Source organism: Nesoenas mayeri (genome assembly GCF_963082525.1).
Source record: "Nesoenas mayeri genome assembly, chromosome: Z".
Taxonomy (NCBI): domain Eukaryota; kingdom Metazoa; phylum Chordata; class Aves; order Columbiformes; family Columbidae; genus Nesoenas; species Nesoenas mayeri.
In genome coordinates, this window is record NC_137542.1 from 62,316,483 (window position 1) to 62,339,197 (window position 22,715).

The window sequence follows — 22,715 nt, forward strand, 5'->3', positions numbered from 1 at the left end:
CTATTTAGGAAAATAGCTCTAGTCTTTTATCTGGACTTTAATAGAAGATTGTTAATGCAAGTGTGGCAAATGTTTCATGAATCTCAATATTGAATCTCAATAGATTAGGTTTTTATTATTTTTCTCTGAAGTCATAATTTTCTCTGTGCATTTTCCATGTCTTTTTACAAGTAAGGACCATTGTCTGTCTTCTCAAATTAAAAGGTTATCAGGTTATCTTAATTAAAAATGCTCTATTATTGTGACTATTCGCAATTTTAATTTTCATACTTACTTAGTCCGAGTTTGGAAGCTCTTAAAGGAGCTCCATTTTGAAGAAAAACTATTAAAATTCTGGATGTGTTTGTGCCAAGACATGTATATGGATTGTTTAACTGTGCTGTCATTCTTAATATTCACAGTAAAGTAATTTTTAGAGAAGCTACATTTCAGAGCAACACCTCTAAACACACTGACTGATTAGCTTTTTTATTGACCATTATGGGGGAGATTATTGTAATCTATGGACTGAAATCAGTTTTTTGACCTATGAAGAGCTTCCTAGTTTATATTTATTCCATGACATTTGAGGTAATATAATGGCAATTACCTTTAGCCCTGATTAAGATTGCTCTTTGTGGTAGAGCTCATGGTGTTTGTGTATCTCTTCCATCCCTCCTCTTTTTTAATAGATCGGGATCATTTCCAGCTTGGCACCTTGTCTCACACACTGAACAGCCGAGCCACTGGCTACCTGGAGCTGTCCGATTGGCCAGAGGTGGCACCTGACCCCTCTGTCCGAAATGTCGATGTAGCTGAGTCGGTACGTTAGCATCATTAAAAGTAACTTGGCTGGATACACTTGTCAATATAGAATATTAGCCTAAATTACAAATATTTAAATAGTATGTGTATGCTGTACTGAAAAACGTTGATGCATGTGAACATCCCTGTTGCTTATTTTAGCTTGGAAACCTGCATGATGCCTGCTCTTTTCACAATGATAGAGGTGGTTCAGCTGTAGGCCACTTCTGTTTCACTCATGGATTAAATGAGCCTTTTTCCCCTTCTTCTTACTTTTTATTTCATATGTCTTATATTTGCTTTGCTGCAGTATGTTATTTGCTGTTAATGATGACTGTAGCTGGACTGCCAAAGTAGGAGGTGAGCAGAGGTTTGTTCATGTACAAATCCAAGTCTAAATAGAAAAAAACAAGTAATAGAAACGAAAGGCAGTGGCAAGTGGAAATATTATATATGTTTCAAAGTGTAAAATTTGGAAGAGACAAAGGTTTACATTTAAGATCATCTGGAGAGAATTAGGCAAGTTTGTAATAGGAAAATGTCATCTATTAGTGCACTAGTTGGTTGTTGACATTACAGGGCTGGTCTTCTACTGCCAATAGCTTTTTGTTACTGGATTGCAAACTCTGAGACAAAGTCATATTCTGGTACCGGATTTGTGATTTATACATCAGTTACCAGAGTCCTACTAAATGTCAGTGAAAGCTAGTACAGTAACAGAAATATAAATGTATTGGAAAGTAGTGTACTCGTGGTGCTCTCAGAAGTATGCTGTTGTAGCAGATAGACCCAGAAGAGCACATGGTCCTTGTCGTGAGCCAGCTTCTACAGTAAAATGCACATAAATTAAATTGCCTGCAAGATGATAGGCATAGCATAGGTAGGGAAAATTCTAAAAAATAGATATGACTTGTGAACAGCATTGTGGTAGAACAAGCATTTCAGTTTGACGTCTAACTGTATACATTTCACGAAAAGTGGTATTTAATACAAACTTGTGAAAGCTTTTATGGGGAGAATCTGAAGGCAATCAGATCAAGTGAGGTATTATAATTGACAGGATCGGTAGGAAAGAATGTGTGGAGGCGCCATTGTCCATAAAAACAACAACAGGAAACAGATCCAATAGAGTAACATCCATCTACAACGTAATAGAAAACATTTCCTTCCAACCATTTAAACCTCAAAACAAACATGAAAATCCTTCCCTCCCCCCCCCTTTTTTTTTTTTGCAAGTATTTTCTTTGGAGAGTGTCTCATTGTCGTTAATTTTATGGTCCCTCTAATACTGCATGTGCCCACACAATTTATGTGAGTGAAGCTTATTTTTTAAGCTGCAATCCACAATTAAATTGTCATTCATATCCAAAAGAATGTTGACTGTTTGAATATCAGTTGCTGGGTGGAGCATTACACAGTTTTAGCAGCTTTTGCTGTCTTAAGAGAAAGCCAGTGTGTCTTTAGAGCCATACACCATTGCAGGTCACTGTTAGAGCTTTTTCAAACGTTCGTCTTGTTCTAGACCCGAGCAGTCACTGAAGCAGACCTCTATCACTCTGTTGATACAGTTGTTTGCCTATTCGTCTTTTTTTCCTGGCTTGAGTTTTGCTTCTGCTTCTCTACTAGTAAAGGGGGATGTTGAAAGAAAGAAAGTCTGGCCACAATATTGCTGTGTTCTGGTGTTCTCTTAGTGGTAAGAATTATTTTTATTTAGAGAATTACAAAGGAAGTGGAATACTGCTGTAACTTAAGCTGCCTACTGGGCCCACATCTGTTTTCCCCTTAAATCTTGGCTTGATAAAGGTGGTGACTAGCCATATTTACCTATCATTCTAGTCATAGGCTAAACGCAGCCAAATCTAGAGAGAAAACTGCCAGACTTCAGGTTCTTTTGGCATAGAAATTTATTTATGGTTAGTGATGCTTTTAATCTGCCTTAGTAAATCTTTTTCTAGACACTCTAATAGATATATCATCTTTTATAGGTATGTACAAAACTTCTAGTTCTTCTAATTGTATAAAGTAAGAGAAGTTTAATAGTTTCTCTTGACTTACCTAGTGGATTTATTTAGAAACTGCTAAATACTACTACTGTGAGTGTTTTTCTTCACCATGTGGTGTGTATATTTTTGTATTGCTGGTTGTAAAAGTAAACTTAAGCTGAAATTTATTTACAGGCAAAGGAATGGACTGGAATTCTAGGTAAGACAAAGAAAGAGAAACCTGCTGAAAAGTTCTACTCTGAATCAGAAGAGGAGGAAGATGAATCTGCCAGTACCAGTTCATCAGGTGGGCATTTGCAAAGCAACTTGAATCTGTGCTGCCTGGAGAATTGTGTCTTCACAGCTGGCCACTACTTAAGAAGAACCAGAAGAAATTAAAAGGGAAAAAAAAAAAAAGCCAGACCTGTGTATAAAATCAGGAAATCATGGAAGACTTTACATTCACTGTAGCTGTGCAATAACTGCTAATTTTACAGATATGGCTTGTATGTTTATTATATGATTTAGACTTTGCTTTGTTGCCCAGTTAAAAAGGTTGCCCAGTTAAAAAAGTTGCTGTGCTGTTTTCATCCTCCTTTGCATCTAGTAAGAGTAATGAGAGTTTGTAACTCCAACTAAAACCCAAGGCAGCTAACTTTTTGTGGCAAGAGAGCCCATATGCTTGGTTGTTGGGAACGGTAAGTCTTGAATGTGTTTTGGAATGGATTTTTAATGAAATACTATTTTTATAACATATGTTGCTGTGTTGATAAGTGGGGGTGATGTTAGAGAATGTGACTGGCAGCTGCCTGTCTAGTGCAGTGAGCAAAGGTGCTTTTGACCAGTCTCCCACTTAATGTGAGCCAGTCAGTTTCCCAACATATCCATTTCAGGAGACATTAATATAGTTCAGATGTAGTGGAGAACATCCAGACTTAGGACACAGAAACTGTTTAGCATTTGAGACCTACAAGAATCATCAGCATCTAGTTGAATGGAAGAGGGTCACCTTAACATCTGAATATGGAGCTTCATTCCTCTCATTCCTAAACCAAGGAAATATACAGGAGTGCTTAAGAATTGTATCACTGATAGTAATTATCTCTGAAGCAAGAAAATAATATATTCACTTCCAATATTTGGATATTTGGTAACTATACAATTAATTAGAGGATGAATAATTTGTTTAAATCAGTGATTAAATTATCATCACTATCAGTATTCAAGAACAGATTATTTAATTAAGCCATTGGTTGAAAAGATAATCTTGCAGTTAACTGAATGTATAGATTAAAGATTTTGCGGTCACCTCCAACTCCTGATAGGGTTATGTAATTTTGAAGAATGCACATGCAATTAATTTATTATTGGACTTTCTAATTTGATAAAGTGTAATACTGTAGGCTGAAGAGGACAGGTCTTTAACCAACAAAATTTTGTAAACATTAGGGGGAAGTTATTTTCTTCCCTGCTTTTAAGACGGAGTAAATAATGCTAAATATTGCAACTGGATCTTAAAATAGTGAAACATTTTTTATTTAAAACAAACTTGGATTCCTAAAATACTAATTATGTAAGATATTTAGAAAAAAAAAAAAATAAGGGCCATTTTTATTTCAGAGAGCGAGTCTGGGAGTGAAAGTGAGAAGGAAGATAAGGAGGAAGGCAGCAGTGATGACAGTAGTGGAAGTTCTTCCAGTGAAGCATCTAGTGATAGTGAATCAGAGAGCAAAGAAAGTGCTGCAAAGAAAACATCTAGAGCTGCTGCTGAAAGGTAGGTATACATTTGTATGGTTTTATTTTTTTGTGGTACTAGCTTTTAAAGCACTCTTCCTGTAAACAGACTGCTAAGCCTTTAATTAGGCTTTTTGGGGGTGTATTGGCCAGAGAGTGATGTCTTCTGTCTCGGTATATGCCATTAACATCAGTGTATGCCAGTAATACTCAGTGTATGAGCTGGGTACATATTTTCATTAATCAGACTATTCTTATGTTTGGAATTAATTTCTGACTTCAGTAAAATCTTGGGTGGCTTTTTGAAAATTGATGTAACCTTGGGAGGCTGAATAAGTGATCAAACAGTTGTGTGAAACACTTAATTACCTTTTGCAGCAATTTTGCTGAGAGCTAAAATTAAGTCCTTCAACACTTTGCCGTTATGTAACTAAGACAATTGATTTTTCTAAATAATGTTACATTAAAAAGATTATGATCCAAATATTGGAGGCAAGGGCTGTGAAGGGAAACGGTCATAAGATATTTAAGTGTTAGCGCTTTTTAAGATTGCCCATTATCAACAGCATTATTATGTATTAAAGTATCATTAAAATTTTGAGTAATTGGGGCTAATACCTTGGATTGTATGAATCTGTTTCTTCCACTGCTGTCAGCAAGTGGCCTCTGCAGACATGATCGCCCTTTACTCCGTAATCTGCTGCCAGCTCACTTGATGAGTTTGCAGCTCAGCTCAGTCGTGGCTGACAGCGCTGATTGGGGCGCAGTACGCACTCTGCTCCTTTTATTACAGACAGTAATTAAAGCCGCTCGCCTTGCCACTTCCATAACAAACACAGCATAATGCCCTAATTATGACTTTATTAATTTAAGTCAGGATTTAATGATTTTAAAAGTGATTTATATTGTTTTTCCTGTTCAGAACAAATGAAATCTGTAGGTTAAATTAATACAGGCTTTTCATCATCGCAAAGTTAAAAAGCTAGTTACCAGTAAATTCTTTTCATTAGAATAACATCTGAAATTTTAAGCAGTAAGGTAAACAATGATTACCCATCAAAACTGGCTGATGTACAATAAAGTAACATTTTTAATCTTCAAATATAGTTTTAAAGATAAGCTAAATTGTTGAAAAACAACTTACTTCATTTATATAATGGGTTCACAACAACTTATTTGTTGATGCAACTACAGCTTCTATTCAATGGTAATTAAGGAAATGTAGATAATTTTGTCAGTACCTGTGTTACACATCATGAAGAAGAATCTTTAAACAGTATACACTAGTGAATTTTTATGTCTAGCTCATTGGCCTCAAAGAACTTTTTAAATGCTGTCATACTGAAATGTAATTTTGATAGTACGTATTTTTCACCAGGATTTTAACAATCAGATATGCTACATTAGACTGTTTTTTGAAGTGTACTCTTGTTTCATTTTTAGCTTTGCAAGCTTCAAGTTTGATACTTTCGGAGAAAAAAACGCTTTTGATTAAAATTTCGGGGGTTGATTTCAACTTCGGTTACATGGATAGGTATTATTAGTATGGCTTAAATATTAATATTTATTTTTAATAATGTTGATTAAATTTGATTTAGGCAATTCAGTCTGGGAAGTTTTGAGGAGGAGGAAGGCGTTGCCCTGTTTTCCTTTCTGTCATATTAGATTTTTCAGTTCTCCTTGTCGGTATTTTTCCCTTCTAAAAACATTGCTATCTCAGACAGTAATGCAGCATAGTACATTCTTTTGTACAGCACCTACAGCTAAGCAAAAATGTATAACAACTTAATTTGAGTCCAAAGGGACTCTTAGTAGTTGAGTGATCTGGATTTGTTTAATTATTGTTGACCTTGTTACCCTTCAAGCACTTTAGTAACCAATTTATTGTCTTGGAGAGGAAGCTGAATCATGTACTGGATGAAATACCTGATTTCAAATTATAAAATAGTTGCTTGCAGATCTAAGAAGAGAGATTTTCTTTCTAGATGTGATACTAATTTATCTGTTCCACGATAACTGTTAGAAAACTGTTTTCATTTCCTGCAATATTTCCAGATAGTAACTCCCCTTGAGGAAAAAAGGGTAGTAGTTATTATGAGAGGCAAACAAGGCAGATTTTGATAATACTCGGTAGCTCTTAGCACAGAGCAACATAATGCAACATTTCCAGAGTGAACAGAACTTCACTGTGTAAAGAATAGTGTCTCCAAAGTCCATTAGTTGTAAGGTAACTCAGTGTGACCAAAGATTTCAGAATGTATTGGGTCTTCTGTACAAACTCTTTAATGAGTTGAAATATTTGAAGATACTATAGGTCTTATTTCTAGGTGGATTGATTTAGAAGAATTAATGAAGGAATAAATTCAGTGCATTGAGTTTTGTTTTGTTTTTCTACAGCAATATTACTTTGCAAAAAACATAACCCATCAAGATTCTGTTAATCGTAGGTGGAATAGTCTGAAAGTTTCTTTATACAAAAGAGAGTCTGCACTTCTTTTTGAAATGTCACAACTTCATTTCAGGCAAATAATACTTTTAGTATTTAACATGTACATGTTTTTGTTTGGCTGTTTCACTGGATTAGATTGTATGTGATGATTTAAATTTTAATGTGATAGAATAATTTTCTATTATTAATAATATTCTATTATTACTAATTCTATTAATAATATTCTATTATTAATAACTCTATTATTAATAATATTCTATTATTAATAATTTTCCATAGCCTTAAATAAGCTGCTACTTCTGCCATCTTAGCTGAGTTTTTTATTGTGAAAAAAATACTGGCTTAAAACTCATTTAATAAAACTTTGAAGTGTTAACTAGGATATTGCCTAAGCATATACCTTTGGAGGTTTTACATGTCTCTTAACATTTTTTTTCAATATGTAGTGATTCAGAGAACATTAAAAGGAAAGCAAAGGGGATCTCCAAAGAAAGCAGCACATCTGGTTCCTCTGATACAGAGTCCATTTCATCAGAAGAAAGTTCTTCAGACTCCAAGTCAGAATCAGACTCAAAAAGTGACTTTGAATCTGGAAAATCTAGAAGTCCTACCTCTAGTAAGGTAAAATATGTTTTTTTAAAAACCCTTATAAAATATGAAAAGGTGGATCTAACCTTCTCTATGTGTTTCCTTCTCTGGGAATGGGGATGGGTAGTAGTTATATGGATTTCTAAAAAACCAGCATTTTTGAAAAAAATATTTTGACCTTTCATGAGAAGACCAATCCCAAAGGGTTTAATAGTTTAAACAAGTAAGAATATTTTATAACAGAAAGCATATTTTGTTTTTAATTCCATTATATTTTTACTCCACAAATAAGAAGAAAAATAGAACCTAATGAATTTTTTTAGATTATTGTTGAACTAGTGAAAGCATAGTACATGGGTAGTTCGCAAAAATAACATCCTTATTTGGGATGGTAATTATATTAAAATGGGATTTCAAGGTATAACTAGTACAGGACCTGGGTCTGACAGGAAGCGAAACCAAGAAAGAGATGTTAGTACATTGTTGCTTAGGAGCTTGAAGGCATTCTATTAGAACCACTAGCTTTGGTTTAAAATTTCCTGTTAAAATTGGGAATAGTGCTGTTAATGCATTTATACTTGAGATGTATCCTTAGATAGCAGAATTAATATGCTTAAGTAATCGGCTTTTTATTGCTCTCTGTGTTTGATAGGAATAAAACTTGTAAAGGATTCCATTACTTCAAATTGCATTGGCTTTCTTACAACATTTATGAAGTAGCAAACTTTCAAATAAGTCTTTTATAGATTGGATTTGGAAATGTGTGAAGATACAAAGGTGTTCAACAGAGCCATTAATGTGTCAGTTAAGTTTTAATTGCTTACCTTAGTGAAGAAAAAGAGGTTAAAAGTTCATTATACTAAAGCTAGCATTATAGAGCTAGCACTAAAAGTATGAACTGGTTTCTCTTAATCTACCTAACTTTAATTTTAATAAATAAATAAATTACAAACTTTGGCTAGATCTTTTAAGGTGGAAGAGTGAAAGAATTTCTGAAACTTATTTTTCTGATATCAAATATTTCCTGTGCATTTATTTCCATATATTCTTATTTAAAATTTGAAGAGTTCTGCTCTTGTAGCTCAAAAGTTTCCATTTTAATACTGATTTGTGGTTTGGAAAATTAAATGATACTCTGATGCAGAACAATTAAGAGAGTAGGCTGCAACTTTACTAAGCTGTTTTGGTGTGCATTTTCTTTAATTGAGGCAGTAAAGCTCTCTGTTTCTCTAGATCTTGAAATTACTTTGTACGTGGTCTCTGTTTTGTAGCTGTATAGGTCCTCCTAGGAACTCTGAGTTGTAACCTTAACTTTTAACCTGTTCCCTTCTTCGACTAAGTAGAACAAAATATGAAGTGAGATTGTGACATTTGAGAAATGGAGGTCTGTTTCTGTGATTTGATCATTGTGTTCTAACCAAATACTACACTGGGTAATGCACCTATGTCCACGTTTTTTGTAATAGAGAAGCCAAACTGGATCTTGCCGAAAAATGGTAGCACAACAAAAGTAACCTAAATGCACTCAGAATAAACTTCCTTGATGCTATACGGGATATGAATTAATTTTAACAGTTTGCAGCTTCTCATATTAGCAGAGTATTTCTTCACTAGAAACTAGTAGGTGCTCTGACCTGCTTAGTCCTGAGCAGCCACTGCAAAACCTTATTCAAACAATCGTGTCTTCTCTCTGCTTCATTTGTCCAATTTTTCTCAGGATATCAGTCCCATTGTTCATTATTTCTTTGACTACCCTTCTGATTCTTTTGCAGGTTATGTGAGGACTACTAGGATAAAGCTTTTTGTCTTTTAAAACAGCAGTTGAGAATGTTTAAGTCAAATATACTTCATAATATGAGAACCAGAATTTCCAAGAAGCTTGAGATTGTTTTGTGGAAGTCAGTTGAAAATTGTCAAGCCCTTGGATTTTAAAAGAAGAGAAAGAGCATTGCAGTAGTCCTGGAGTCTTACTTGATTAAGAAGCACCTAAAAATAATTGTGTTGGGAACAAAAAGTATTTATAAGGAATTGGCAGAAGTCTTGATCAGAGTCAAAGGGTAGAACTAAAAAATTTCAAACCTTTTAAACATCACAAAAATATTAAAACAAATAGCAATGAGTTTACATGCATGGTAGCAAGAAAAGGAGGAGATTATTGAAAAGACAGCATAGAACTCGCTATGCAAAAGCTAAATATCTATGTTCCGTAAATTATTTTTCAATAAGAAATTAGCACATTTGATGTAAGGGCAACAAGCAATCACTGGTGCACAGCAAACATCAGTGATCATATATGGAGGGGGCAGGGGCAAGTTAATTTAACACTCTTGAACAGAGGACTGTTTCAGTGTACTATATTAATCTCTAGAGCCATGAAGTTAGTTTCCATTTAAGCCAGGCTGGATGCCTCCATTTTTATTTGGGGTGTTTCTGATACTTGGTTATATTCAGAGGTGTAATTGGATGAGGGGATGATGAGAAGAATCACAGGTATTTTGTGTCAAAGGTGACGGTTATGCTAACTAGCTTAACAGATTTTTTTGAGAAATATGTGTTTTGAGCCCTGTGATGATAGGTGGAGCTAACTGATGATGACATAGCTAATCCCTTCCAAACTGGAAAGAAAAGCAAGTGTTAACAAACTTTAGAGAACAATATAAAGTCTTGTTTAGAGCCCTTGTGTAGAGGTACAGTTTACAAGAACCAGCCATGTTTATTTTATTTCCAGGATGATGTTAGAATTTTTCTGCTTCCTACTTGACTTCTTTTCAGACCACCCAGGAAGCAGATGGTTTGAGCCAGGATCTCAAAAATATGTGGGTTTATTCTAATAGATTTTTATTGGAAAAGCCATTGCTTACCTTATTCTGCTACAGGTTTTTCTTTATTTGGTCAGTGTATAAGGGGAGATGGTTCATTAGGATTTCCTTTCCCTTTAAATAAAACTTAAAAGATTTTCTGAGATATATATACTGATAAGTGAAGTAGTTAGTAGGCTCTATTTTTATAGCTTCTCCGTCACACATTATGAATTACATTACATAGCTGATGTTTTGGGTGGTGTTTACCATTCTATATGTTCTGTTGGGTACCATTGCTGTGCTCAGCAGAATTTTAATAATAAAAAAGGTTCAGTTACACTCAGATGAGAGCTTAATTTGTACATACATCCATGCATTTACTAGCATTAAAATGGGTTACAAAATCCTCAGATTATTTTTCCTGAACACATTATTAACGCTTTCATATTTTTTTCTCTTGAAAAATAATTTTGAAAAAGCTGTTGTGTTCACTGTAATTGAGCTGCAGTGAATAGAAAAGTCAGTCTCTTGTCCTGCAGTGTTTTATATCATTTTGAAATATGGGTAGCTTGAGCTGTTCAGATACATATTATACTGTAAGCATAAATATTGTAAAGCTAAAATACAGATTTGAGGATGATGCATGTATAAGTAGGTGTCTCTACAGTGGGATTTTTAAATCAGCTACTGTTGACCTCCTTATACAAGTATAATACAGTCACTCAGCTGTTAAAAACCTGATCCACTATTTAAAAATATACAAAAACAAATTGTCTATCTTTCTGCCTGATCTCTTTTCAAGTGCTAACACAATGGAAACAGTGGGTGATCTGTTAATGCATTTGGATTGTCAATGATGGTTTTGTATAAATATTGGGAGGATAAGAAATAAAATTCGCACAGCAAAATATGATTTCATCTGCCTTTTCTCTGCAGCTCCATGGCTCATGCTGCGGTGTGAAATTCTCATTTTACACACTTTGCAGGCGGAGCACATGAATTATGCATTGAGCAAGAGAAATCTCCTGCTTCAAGTCCTATATGCATTTACCAGGTTCCATCTCTATTACCAAGATGAATTGCAAATGGAGAAATGTTTGATGGAATATAGCTTAACTTCTTTGTTTAGTATTCTGCTTTTCCCATAGTGGGCTATCCTGGTAGGAAACTGTTTGGTTTATATTGTAGACTTAGTTTTTAAGAAAAAAAGATGAAAAATTATTTTACAGAGGAATGCCAGACATGTCAGAGCCTTTTTATTCTCTTGATTTAGAATGCAAAGCTTTTTTCATTCAATAGAAATATCTGTTGGTAGTATTTGTTGCAGTCATTGGCTATTTATTATTCCTAGAAAGCCAATCAATTTTCCTTTCTTGGAAAACCCAAATTAAAAAATAGTCATGTTTGTAATAGGCAAGACCATTGTAAATAGATTTCTTTAGTGTTTTCTACAGAATTGCCCATAATTAATATATATACACATATATAGAAATATATGTATAAGTAAGAAAATATTTGTGTGGTTTTGTATATATTGCATACAAGCACACTTATATAAGTAGCTGAGTATTTACTTAACCTTAACATACTTGACTGAAGTAGAAAATAAAATATGACCATACTGTAACATCAGCTTTGTCTTGATTTAGTTAGCTTCTGATTTTACATTTCCCAGATGGTAGGATTGGGTTTTTTTTCTGTGTATGGTTTTGGTTTGGTTTTGGTTTTACAGTAAAGTGATGCACTTAGGTACAGTGTTCTGACAAAGTGTGCAGTGGAAGTTTTTCTCACCAGGCATTACCTTGATGTAATGATTCTTTGCTTGTGTCTTATCTTAGGGCTATTTTATTTTATTTTATTTTGAAGTATAAGAAATAAATTCTCTTGAAGGGTTTTTTCCTCATTTTAGAAGATTAATTATATAGTAGATTCAAAATAGTATCAGTGCAGAAATGCATTTTATCTTACAAAATTATATATCAAGCTTTGTGGTATGTACTTAGTAACTACTTGAGAATAACAAAATAAATAACAGAAAAAAACGAACTGAAGTATATTATTGGTATTATTTGTGACATAAAATGTCATATTTTAATTGTCTTCAGTAAACAGATTAACAGTAAGAGGGTTTTCTTGCCTCTGACTCCTAAGTTTTTTAAACATGTTCACCTAGCAATGCTGCCACTGGCAGAACTGAAACATATACAGAATCCTTCTGCTGTAGACTCTCATGTGGATGATCCACTTTTCATAGACTTTAATTGGTTGCATAATAAAAGGAAATGGAGAAATCCCATCTCTACTGGAATTATTAGCAAATACAGAACTCTAGCTAAAAATCAGCTATGATTAAGGTTCAAAAGGTTAAGACAGAACAGTATCATCTGGAGAAGTGGGAGTAGGGAGTGAAACAGTTTGGAAATTCAGAGTTCTTTTAAAAAATATATAAATTCAGGGGTAAATATTCATCAAATTATGCTATTAAAAGACTTGGAATTCATTGAAAGAATTATTGTGCAGTTCTTCCTCTGATACTTCATAGACATTGAAGTAGAACCTGTAGCTCATTAAGTATACTCTTTATCCTTATTTCACAGATTTAAAAAAAAAATAGCCAGAAGAAGCTTAATGATTTGCCAGTAATGACACTGGAAGAGAAAATGAAGTCTGGTAGCTGGGAACTCAAGAGGGCAGCTCCTGAAGCAGATACTCTTAATCATTCTGGACAATGCTTATAAGGAATAGAATAACATTAGCACCATTTTAAAGATATTTTGTAATATTTCCTTTGTCCAGTCAACTTCTGTGTTTCGGATAAATCAGCATTTGCAGAACACTCGAATACCTTAGAGATAAGGAGCACTGAAATAATTTTTAAAACAGTAACTTCTATTATTCTCTGCCCACAAGATTCTTCTCCTCCCCAAATATCTAAAGCACTTCTGTAAGGATCACATAAGCAACTACTGTCTATTTGAGCCCTGGGTTTGTTGGAAGAAAATGATGAGCAATATCATTTTGGCCCAGGTCAAGCCTGATAGTCATTGACATCAACAACTTCAAATAGTGAGAACATTAGCTAGTTTCTTCCATGTTCTTTGGAGAGAACCAACAGTTGCAAAAAAGTAGACTCCGGAGTATTGTTTGTTTGCAACTGACCATGGGGCTGAGAGACTGGAAGACAGGGAGTGCCCCTTTAGAAAGGACAGGTCATTTTATTCTCTGATGATAGTCAAATAAAGTGATTCTAGCTACTGAGTTTCTGACAGGGCTCCACACTCCTGTAGGAATTTGTATCCTGTTTGCCTGAAGAGTTTGTGACAACTTACAAGAAATGCTGAAGAAATTGAAACCCGGATGGGCATACAGAGTTTTGCTGATTTATTTAGACCTATTCATGTATTAGAAAAGGTAAAAGAATAATATATGTATATGCATTAATATATGTATATGCATTAATATATGTATATGCATTTGTTGTCACATGCTGTTGAAGAAGAAACTGGTAAACTAGAAGGTTCAAAGAAGTATGTCTGCTGGAAAGAATACATTTAAAATACTTTCAAGCAATGTCTTAAGGTCTAAAGGCAGTGGATAAATTCTCTGAAAGCGGGACAAAGCCTTCTGCCCATTGAGTGAGACAGAGAGAGCAAACGCAGAAAGGGTTCTTCGGTGGATCCAGATGAAGGATGCTTAAGAAAGGGTGGGAATAGCATGGTGATAAACTGGCTGATGTGCATCCAGGGGTAATGTGTCCAGGTTCTGGCTACATCCAAAGACCAGTCCTTTTTACTAAGCCACCTAATGGGAATTCATATTGAGCTGTGACAAACTAAATTCTCTGTAAGTGTGACCAACACTTGCTGTTATTAGATTTGTTTATAACTTTTTGTTTAGCTATACCGAAACAAATTTTGTTTAAATATTATTCTGTTTGCCAGGTTACTTTTGTCTTCACAAAAAAATTATTCTGTCTCTGTTTTAGTGATCTCAACAGAAATGTCTGATCTGTCACCAAAAGTTTTCTTTGAGTATCAACAGTAACTATATTAAACAAAAACAGGGGCTTTAGAGGAGTAAATGTAACTCAAATGTGGAGTTTGGGTTCAGCGTACCTGTGCAAAAAAATCTTTCTCACTAGGTACTGACCCCTGAAAATAGATACTTTTTTGTTCAGCAAAGAAGATACACTTTGCTTCATAAAAGTATTAAAGACTTTTATTTTGCTGATATGGTATAAGAGGAAATATTTGTGTATTTTGACAGAAAGAAGAAAAACCAGTACAAGATAGAAAAGCTCCAAAGAAACAAGATGTGTATCTTTTAGATTTAGATGACTGTAAGTATCTTGATTAAAGCCTCATTTTTCCTGTGACATAAATTCAATTCAGTTAATTCAATGAATTTTAAATGTCTGAAACATTGATTCTGTTCATTTATTGTACCAGCTTCCTGACAAACAGCTTAGATTATTGACTTATTTTTATGCATAATATGTGATTTTGTTTGTTTTAGAATTGAGAAATAGCTTCAAAATTTAGAATGTACTGGTATGTAAAACATTAATTTTGAGAATTTTTGTGTGTCTGGACTTGTTTTCTCTTAAAGTGAGCTTATTTTCTCAGGTGCCAATGAATGTCATTTATACAACATCTGTGCAACCTATGAACCAATTGTAGTACTATAGTAAGATAGTAAAAATTACAATTTTGGAGAACAGATTAAATTGTAATCTTGGAAGGGAAGGGCAGAGCTGGCACTGTTTTTTGGCTATGCTTTGTAGTACCATTCTTCAAATTTACTCCTATAGGTGCAATGCATGTTAGAGTTGAGTTAGAGGACAAAATGTTTTTAATGTAAATACTGTAGTCAATACATATATCCATTTTATTTACATTTGCATTGAGTATTGGGGCTTTATGTCTGAAAAAAATCTTCTGCTATTAAGAAACATATATACAAGGATGAAATAACTAGATCAAGATGTAAAACCTTTTTTACATGTCATGAAAATAGCTCATTCTCCTTCCTAATATTTTAAATTTTTTAAAAGTTAAGTATCCCTTGCCTTTTTACTTCTAGTCTGTCCTGTGACAACTCCTGTGGCAGTTCCTACAGCAGCTGTTTTGTCCCCAAGTGTAACAGCTGACCTAGAGGGATTAAGTCTTTCAAGTTCATCAGTCATTGATGTAAGTAGCCTTGAAAAAGTGGGATGGGTGTGTGGGGTGTCTTAATTAAAGCATTTCACGTGGTTTTGAGGCAGTTATTAAAGTGATTTTTTTTAAAGTGCTTTCACCCATAAAGGTCTTGAATGAAATTCTGGTTTATGTACAAGTCTGGCAACTTTTTTTGATCTGTAATAATTACGTGCTGAAGCATTCTGAGAAAAGTGTGAGTATTGCATGTCTGAGAAGGATGCCTTCAAGGGTTTTTAACCTTCTCTTTCAGTTTGTCTTTTTCTCTGCCTGAGGGAAACTTTAATTCACAAATGAAGCATCCAAACTATACAAATCTTTCAAATCATCTGGTTGCTACACTATCAAAAATAAACTACAAGAAAATCACATACCTGTTAATCCTCAGTCTGTTTGTTTACCATACATGCCTCCAATTATGATACTTTACTACTTGGAAGTAGTTTTTCATGAGTATACGAAGCATAGCCCCTGGGTGCAAATAAAAAGGGTATAGATTTGCAATCAGTGGTGTATCAGTATATGTCATGATTCATTCTGTTAGCGCTTTCTGCTTTGTAGCGCTTTCCATTAGGGAATCTCAAAACTATAGGTATAATTAAGCTTAGCAAAGTCATGGAAGGTAGAGGGCATTCGTTTGTTGGGGAAAGGATGGTAGTTTGTATTCTTTTTGGTCATTTTTCTTTAGTAATTTTGTATTTCCAATTTAAATTTACAATTTAATAAGGAATTGCAGCAGTACAACATGGTATACTTATCATTGTGAAAGTGGATGGGAGTGATGAGAAAAAATACCAGAGGCACAGGCATTTTTTAGCCTAGCCTTGTTTCTACTGGGGCTGGTATGTAGAACCTACACTGTGACTTTAATAATTACTGGTAAGGTACTTTGTGCTGATTTGACTCAAGAAATAGAATATTTAGCTGATGATTCAGTTTCATATTCACGGGCTTTAAATTTTGCTGTTGAAAAGTTAGACTTTAAGATAAGTGTTGGATACTAGCCTTATCTAAGAAAATTGTGATGCAATTTGAATTTCAAGCAGAGTGGTAGCAATCTGTGGACAAGCAGTCACTTTACCTGATGTGTAGTCATTCTTGTGTCACACAGTCTTAAAATGCCAGAAAATCCCTTCCATGTTGTTTTGCAGCGTAGCACACAGTGTTAGGTGAAAAGCCTGAATTTAACTACAACTATGTTGTTATTCCTGGGATTGCAATACCACAAGTGCATCTTTGCCATCCTTTATGGCTTTGACAGTTCAAAATACAAGCAAGCATCTGTTTTCCTGGCTCTGGGTTAGCTTAAGAATGAGTCTGGTCTCTGTGCTTTACTTCAGAATTGCCATCTTTGAAGATAAGTTAAAGACAGCTATCAGTAATATGGGATGCTTGAGAACACTCCCTGTTTGCCAGTGTCTTTAGTCCTTTCATCATCTACAGAACATGAACACATGTTCCGCTCTCACATTCACACCTGCTTTCCTCATGGTTGCCACTATGCGTTTACTAAATTGCTTCTTCCCTTTCTTCAGAAGGTAGCTGCAATGAAATAGAGGTGTTAGATAGAAAGAGATCGAAGGTGTATGCTAAACAGGGAAAGAAGTTCTGCACGAAAGGGCTGATTCTGCAAAGTGCCTCTTTCTTGGTACTGCTGAGCTCCTGGTAAAACATGTAACCAGCAAAGAACCCGGAACATTTTGTCATACTCCCTGCTGCGTAAACAACTCAAATCACACAAGAACTGATTGTTGCTGCCTGGATAGTGGTTACATGTTTTGGGCTGTGTTCTCTTTTCAGATCTACTCTCAACTTTTTTTGTCATTGACAATAATTGCAGAGGTACATGAGGTCCTTTGCTGAGCTTTGTGCATCAGGAGGGAAGAAAAATTAAACCCTAAGGTTAAAACCTGTTCTTTCAAATGATATCCATATATTGTAAAAAGTCTTGTGTGCAAGTAATTGTCACATGTTGTTCAGCACCATCAGATTATTTTCTAAAAATGGAAATACAAAAATGGCTTTTAAGACTTTATGTGAGAATGGCCCTCTTAAAATAGTATTTTGAACTTAATCTGTGATTACTGTTTCTAAAAATAAGGAGGATAGTTGTCATACTTCAGAAAACTTTTTCTTTCTTCAATGGGAAAGAAAATGAATTTAACTGCAGGGCACATGCCAAACTAACAGTGAGAAATTAATTTATCACTAGGCAATGGAGAGCATGGAGTAAAAATAGATAAGTACAGTATATGACCCTAATATCAAAGAAATGTAGCAGCCACTTATCTTGGAATCTGTCAGGCAGAGTATTATTCAAATCAGTCAGCACTGTAATTGGATACAGCTTTTAGAAACTTATAACTCCAAATTCATAGCTGCTGAACATTACAGAAAGCATAAATACAAGAATGGTTTTACAGTAATGGTATGGTTCTCTTTAAACCTACAAAACCAAAATATCCTTGAATAGAAACTAAAGTGCTCAACCTGATGCTTTGTCCTGTGGTTCATTTGTTTTTATGATTCATGTTTACATATAGCACATTTCCCCCTCATATAAACGCACACATGCGTATTATAGTTTGTTCCAGGAATAACAATATTATCTGGTAATTTATGGACAACTTTTTTCCATCTGGATGCAAAACATAGTAAATCCTTGTGCATCCTTCTGCCCTGGTACCTGTAGTCCGTGTTCAGATGGCTCAACCAAAGCCAGGTAACTGAGTTTGCCAGAGGCTACTATGGAGCTTTTCAGGGTGTCCACAAAAGAGAAGTCAGACCAAAGTGAGAGGAGAGTTGAAAAGAGAAGAATTGAAAGCAAAACTCATGGACGACATAAGGACAGGGAGGGTTATAACCTGCTTCAGGAGTTAATATTTTGAGCAGGAATGGTGAGAGGAGGAAGAGGAGAACTGTGGTATCAGAGAGAAACCAAAGAGGGGGTGATAATCTATTCCTACCCGTCACACAGCTGATAAAGAAAAGCTAAACCACCTGTTCTTTTCTCATGAGGATTTTAGATGGTAAAAGTGTAAAAGCACCTGCTCTCCTAAATGTCTTGAGCCCTGAGCAAGATGCATATGGTAATTAACTGGTAAAAATGACACACACTTTTAAAAATAAAATTAATAAGAAGGAAATACTGCATTGGTGGCAAGAAATTTGTTGTGATTCAGAACAGTGTTAATGCAAGGAAGAACTGACAGCTGGATATGAGCCCTGACGGTAGCAGCAATTGGATGGGGCAAAAAGTATGTGGATGTATAGACTCAGTTAAGTAGGGTTTGAGGGGAGAAGATCATTTCCCCTGCCCCAAAGAGAGGATAATTTGGGGAAAAAGTCAAGAGTCTATAACAGAAGTTCATGATAAAAGCATGTGTCAAAAACAGGAAATCTCTTGTAGTGAAGAGGTACTTAAAAATATTTGATGCAACCATTTAGTGTTGCCAGTAATTATTGTGCTTATGGAATTATGGTATAATTGTGGAAGTGATTCAGCTTTATTTACTAAGGTTTTATTCAGCATGTTCTATCTGTTCTCTTGATAGTATTTATTACCAATTATATGTTTTTATTGTTTCCTACTACTCTGAGTTCCACCCAAACTGTTTAGGAGGGGAGAAGTAAATCACCTTGTTTCCTGTCTCATGTCTTCCTGCAGAACTTTTGACTGAGATCTACTTTGAGAACTTCTTTAGAGTGGTGATGCATAGAGCAGAAATAATAGCTTTTGACAAAAGTCAAGGTCAAGCTGCAAGCCTGTCAAACCAGGTGAAAAATACATTTAATTTCAAACTGAGCACACTTAAGAGAATTCCTTGAGAAACAGTAAACATGAACTCCCTCAATATTCAACTAGAGATATTTTCAGAACAGGATAACACCTTAAATGGTATTTTAATTTCTTAATGCAAAATTTCTTAAGTTGTTGAGGTGATCCTTACAGGGTAAACTTTCATGTTACTTAGGTTCCTTTGTCCATTTAGGGTGTTTATAATTCCCCGATAGCAAATGTTAAGACTGATCTGAAGCATATTATTTTCCTGTGTGAAGGATCTCCTCTCAGACGTACCGGGAACACAAGGATTGCAATAATGGATCATATTGTGGCTCTGTGCTGATATGCAACTTGTAGGAAAGGTTAGCATGATGTGCTTAAGAATTTGCGAAATCCTGCAGTAGAGAAATGAGTAATAGTTCTGCTAAATAATTATTAGTCTGCATTCAACTTCATGAGTTTTATTTATTCAGAGCTTTGTTAATAAAACTATCTACATTTGTGATTTGTATAACCTCTGGTCTGAGTTCTTACCTCTGGAATGGCTGTATCAGAAGAAGCATTCACTTGTTAATGTAATGAAAGAGATGTGGTGCAGTCACTTATGATAGCAGTGGATGGCATGCGATGGTTTGACTAGATTCTTGATACTCTTCTGCCTGTGTTCTTAGAGTAATTTTGATTAACTACCGTTGTTTTTTAAATAACTAGTTTTACTTTTCTGTAAATATATCCAGTCCCTCCTAGGACACTTCTGAATTTTTTTCTCAGACAAAAGATGTTTCTTTTAAATCAGTTTTCAGTGTTAGCCACATCCTATCTTCTATCACGTTTCTGTGGTTTTGTGTTAGGATAACACAGACTTACTGTATCCTTTATATAATTTTATTATTTTTTTATAGTTTACCATTTGTTGTTTTGCAGCTCACTGTAAGAAATATCTTACCCTTTTGGTGTTGCATCACAGGAAAGTTTTTTCCTATGCATTAAATGTTTTCATTATACTTATTCTGAAGCCCAACCTTTTACCTAAAGATTGAAATTGGGAAGCTTTGTTGGGGGGAGGTAAAAGGGGAAGCTGGACACAAGATAGTCTGCATGTGTCCTACCCCAGTGCATGCTTATAGCTTGTTTGCCTTCTTGATCACACTTGCATATTGAGCAGATATTTTTTTGTAGTTCTGTGTAGTTTTCTCTCTGGATTTGTTTCTTAAGATCATAGAATCATAAAATCATAGAAAGTCCTGAGTTGGAAGTGGCCCAAAAGGATCGTTGACTCCAACTTGTGTCCCTGCATAGGACAACCCCACAGTTCACACCATGAAGATGGTGCTTTCCCCACGTGGAACAGTTTAAAGTATCTGCTTTGCCTCCAGTTTTTCCTGTTCTGTGCTCTGCAAGATTTATAACTAGCGTATAGGTTTAATTGAAACCAGTTTTAATAAATATCATGTTAGTAGGGTGCCTGGAAAAGTTTGCACCTACGAAGTAACTGAAAAGTCATAGTCTTAAATTTAAGAGTTAAAAAGCAACTTTCTCTTAGTGCCACCCAAAATTCAGCTTTGCAGCTGATTAGGTGTGACTGATGCTTGTGGGAAGGTGGCGTGGTCCAGTGGATACAGAACTGGGTGTTACATATGGAAAATGAGTTCTATTTTTGGCTTACTACTTGCTGCATGATCTGGAGGGAGTAACTTAATCTTTTAGTTTTCCATCTGAAAAATGAGGATAATGATGCTTACCTTGAGAAAGCACTTGGAGATCTACAAATGAATGTAGCTGCTCATCAGCAGATATTAACCGTTGCCAAGACAGAAGAAGGAATGAAACAAAGACCTCCTGCATACTTAATTTCATTTTTCTGTGTTTATATAAATTTGTTGTATAAGAGGGTGTTCTTATATTGGTAACAGTGTATGTGTCACATAAAGTATTTGAAATTTATAATGTCTTTTCAGAAATTGTTTCCACATACTTCTAAATATGTTAGCTTGAAAAAAAACAACCTGCTATGACACTATTTTTTCAGGTGTGATTTTGCATTTGTTCTTTAATTAGAAATCCATTTATCATTATTGGTTATGTTTATTGGTTTATGTTTATTAGTGTTCAAGCCTTAAAAATACCCTCAAGTGTTTAGTAAATGCAGTAATACTTAGCAAGCTCTACACTTAAGAATATTCAACTTCTTTTCTTTTAAATAAATTAGATAATTTAATTTGAAAGTTCAAACATGATCTTTCTTCTGAGCCAGAAACAAGTTTCTGATACAAGACGCTGGCACAAATAATAGTATGCCCAGTCTGAGAGGTATATTGTATTATTACTATGTATAATCTCACTGATTTAGTAGATTACTGTGTGGTTTAATACTAGATGTTCTCCAGAATTGGTCTTTTGTTTATACTTTAAATATATAATGTATATGTTATATGACTTTACTATGTATGCTTTAAATTACATAAATGTATAATTATATAATGTATAATTAGTTAGCAACTTGCATATTAATTATATTGTATTCTGAGTAGCCAGGTCTTTGATTAACAGTAATGCTCTTGATTCAATGCTATTTCGCTGTTTTGTTATCTTGGAGTGAAAAAGATCGAACCAATATTCAAATATTGTGTTTAAAAATAAAAGTGCTAAAATTGCAAAGTAAAGTGCAATTACAATATTAAAATCCTACTTATAAAATAGAAATTAAATTGGGGGTCAGTTTATTGCAAGAAAAGAAACTCATTTAGATAAGTTACTGTGATGAGACCTTTGATCTTTTTTTTGCCTTTGGTTAAGTCAATACTGTCATAAAATGAGTCCAACTTTTTTGAGAATTAAATGCTTAGATCTATGAGAGAATTTAATATTTTTTTTTTCTTTTGTAACATGAAAAATACATACATTATACTGCTTAAAATGGGACTGCTGTAAACAGACTTTGTGCTAGGTGCTTAAAAGAAGGTGTGTGTAATGCATGATGATGAGTCTGTAAGTTTTTCTTTAAAATTTGTAGTGTGGGTAAGTATGTAAAATGGAGTGTGTCTGTATGTGTGTTATGCTATATAGCTCAGATAGAAGAGAGCAGTAATCAAAGCTTTATTTTTGTTTTATTTTGTCAATAAAACCTGGCTCTTAAAAATTTCAGCCACATCTTTCTAAGGTAACGTTTACCTCCTCACATCTTTAGCATCTATCAGACATGACATGGGACATATTCATTGACCCTAAAAATTTTCATCAGTCTCATGCACTGGAAGGGGGCAGCCCCAGCCAGACAAGAGGCTCATTTCAATTTTAACGGCTGTAATTAAAGGTTAATTCACTGAGTCAGGATTAACGAGGAAAGTACAAATGATAGGCAAGCAGCTGCCTTTATAATACAGGATTAGAACAATGCAA

At 34.6% G+C, this 22,715-nt stretch overlaps 1 protein-coding gene across 1 annotated transcript in view; it reads left to right on the forward strand.

Moving 5' to 3' along the window:
- AP3B1 (adaptor related protein complex 3 subunit beta 1) overlaps positions 1-22,715 on the forward strand; it is a 153,965-nt gene that overhangs the window by 88,248 nt on the left and 43,002 nt on the right. The window contains exons 17-22 of the mRNA XM_080362158.1: positions 672-802; positions 2,961-3,072; positions 4,386-4,539; positions 7,395-7,569; positions 14,604-14,676; positions 15,420-15,526. Of these exons, the coding sequence (XP_080218284.1) occupies positions 672-802; positions 2,961-3,072; positions 4,386-4,539; positions 7,395-7,569; positions 14,604-14,676; positions 15,420-15,526 (752 nt within the window). The remainder of the gene's footprint in view (positions 1-671; positions 803-2,960; positions 3,073-4,385; positions 4,540-7,394; positions 7,570-14,603; positions 14,677-15,419; positions 15,527-22,715) is intronic.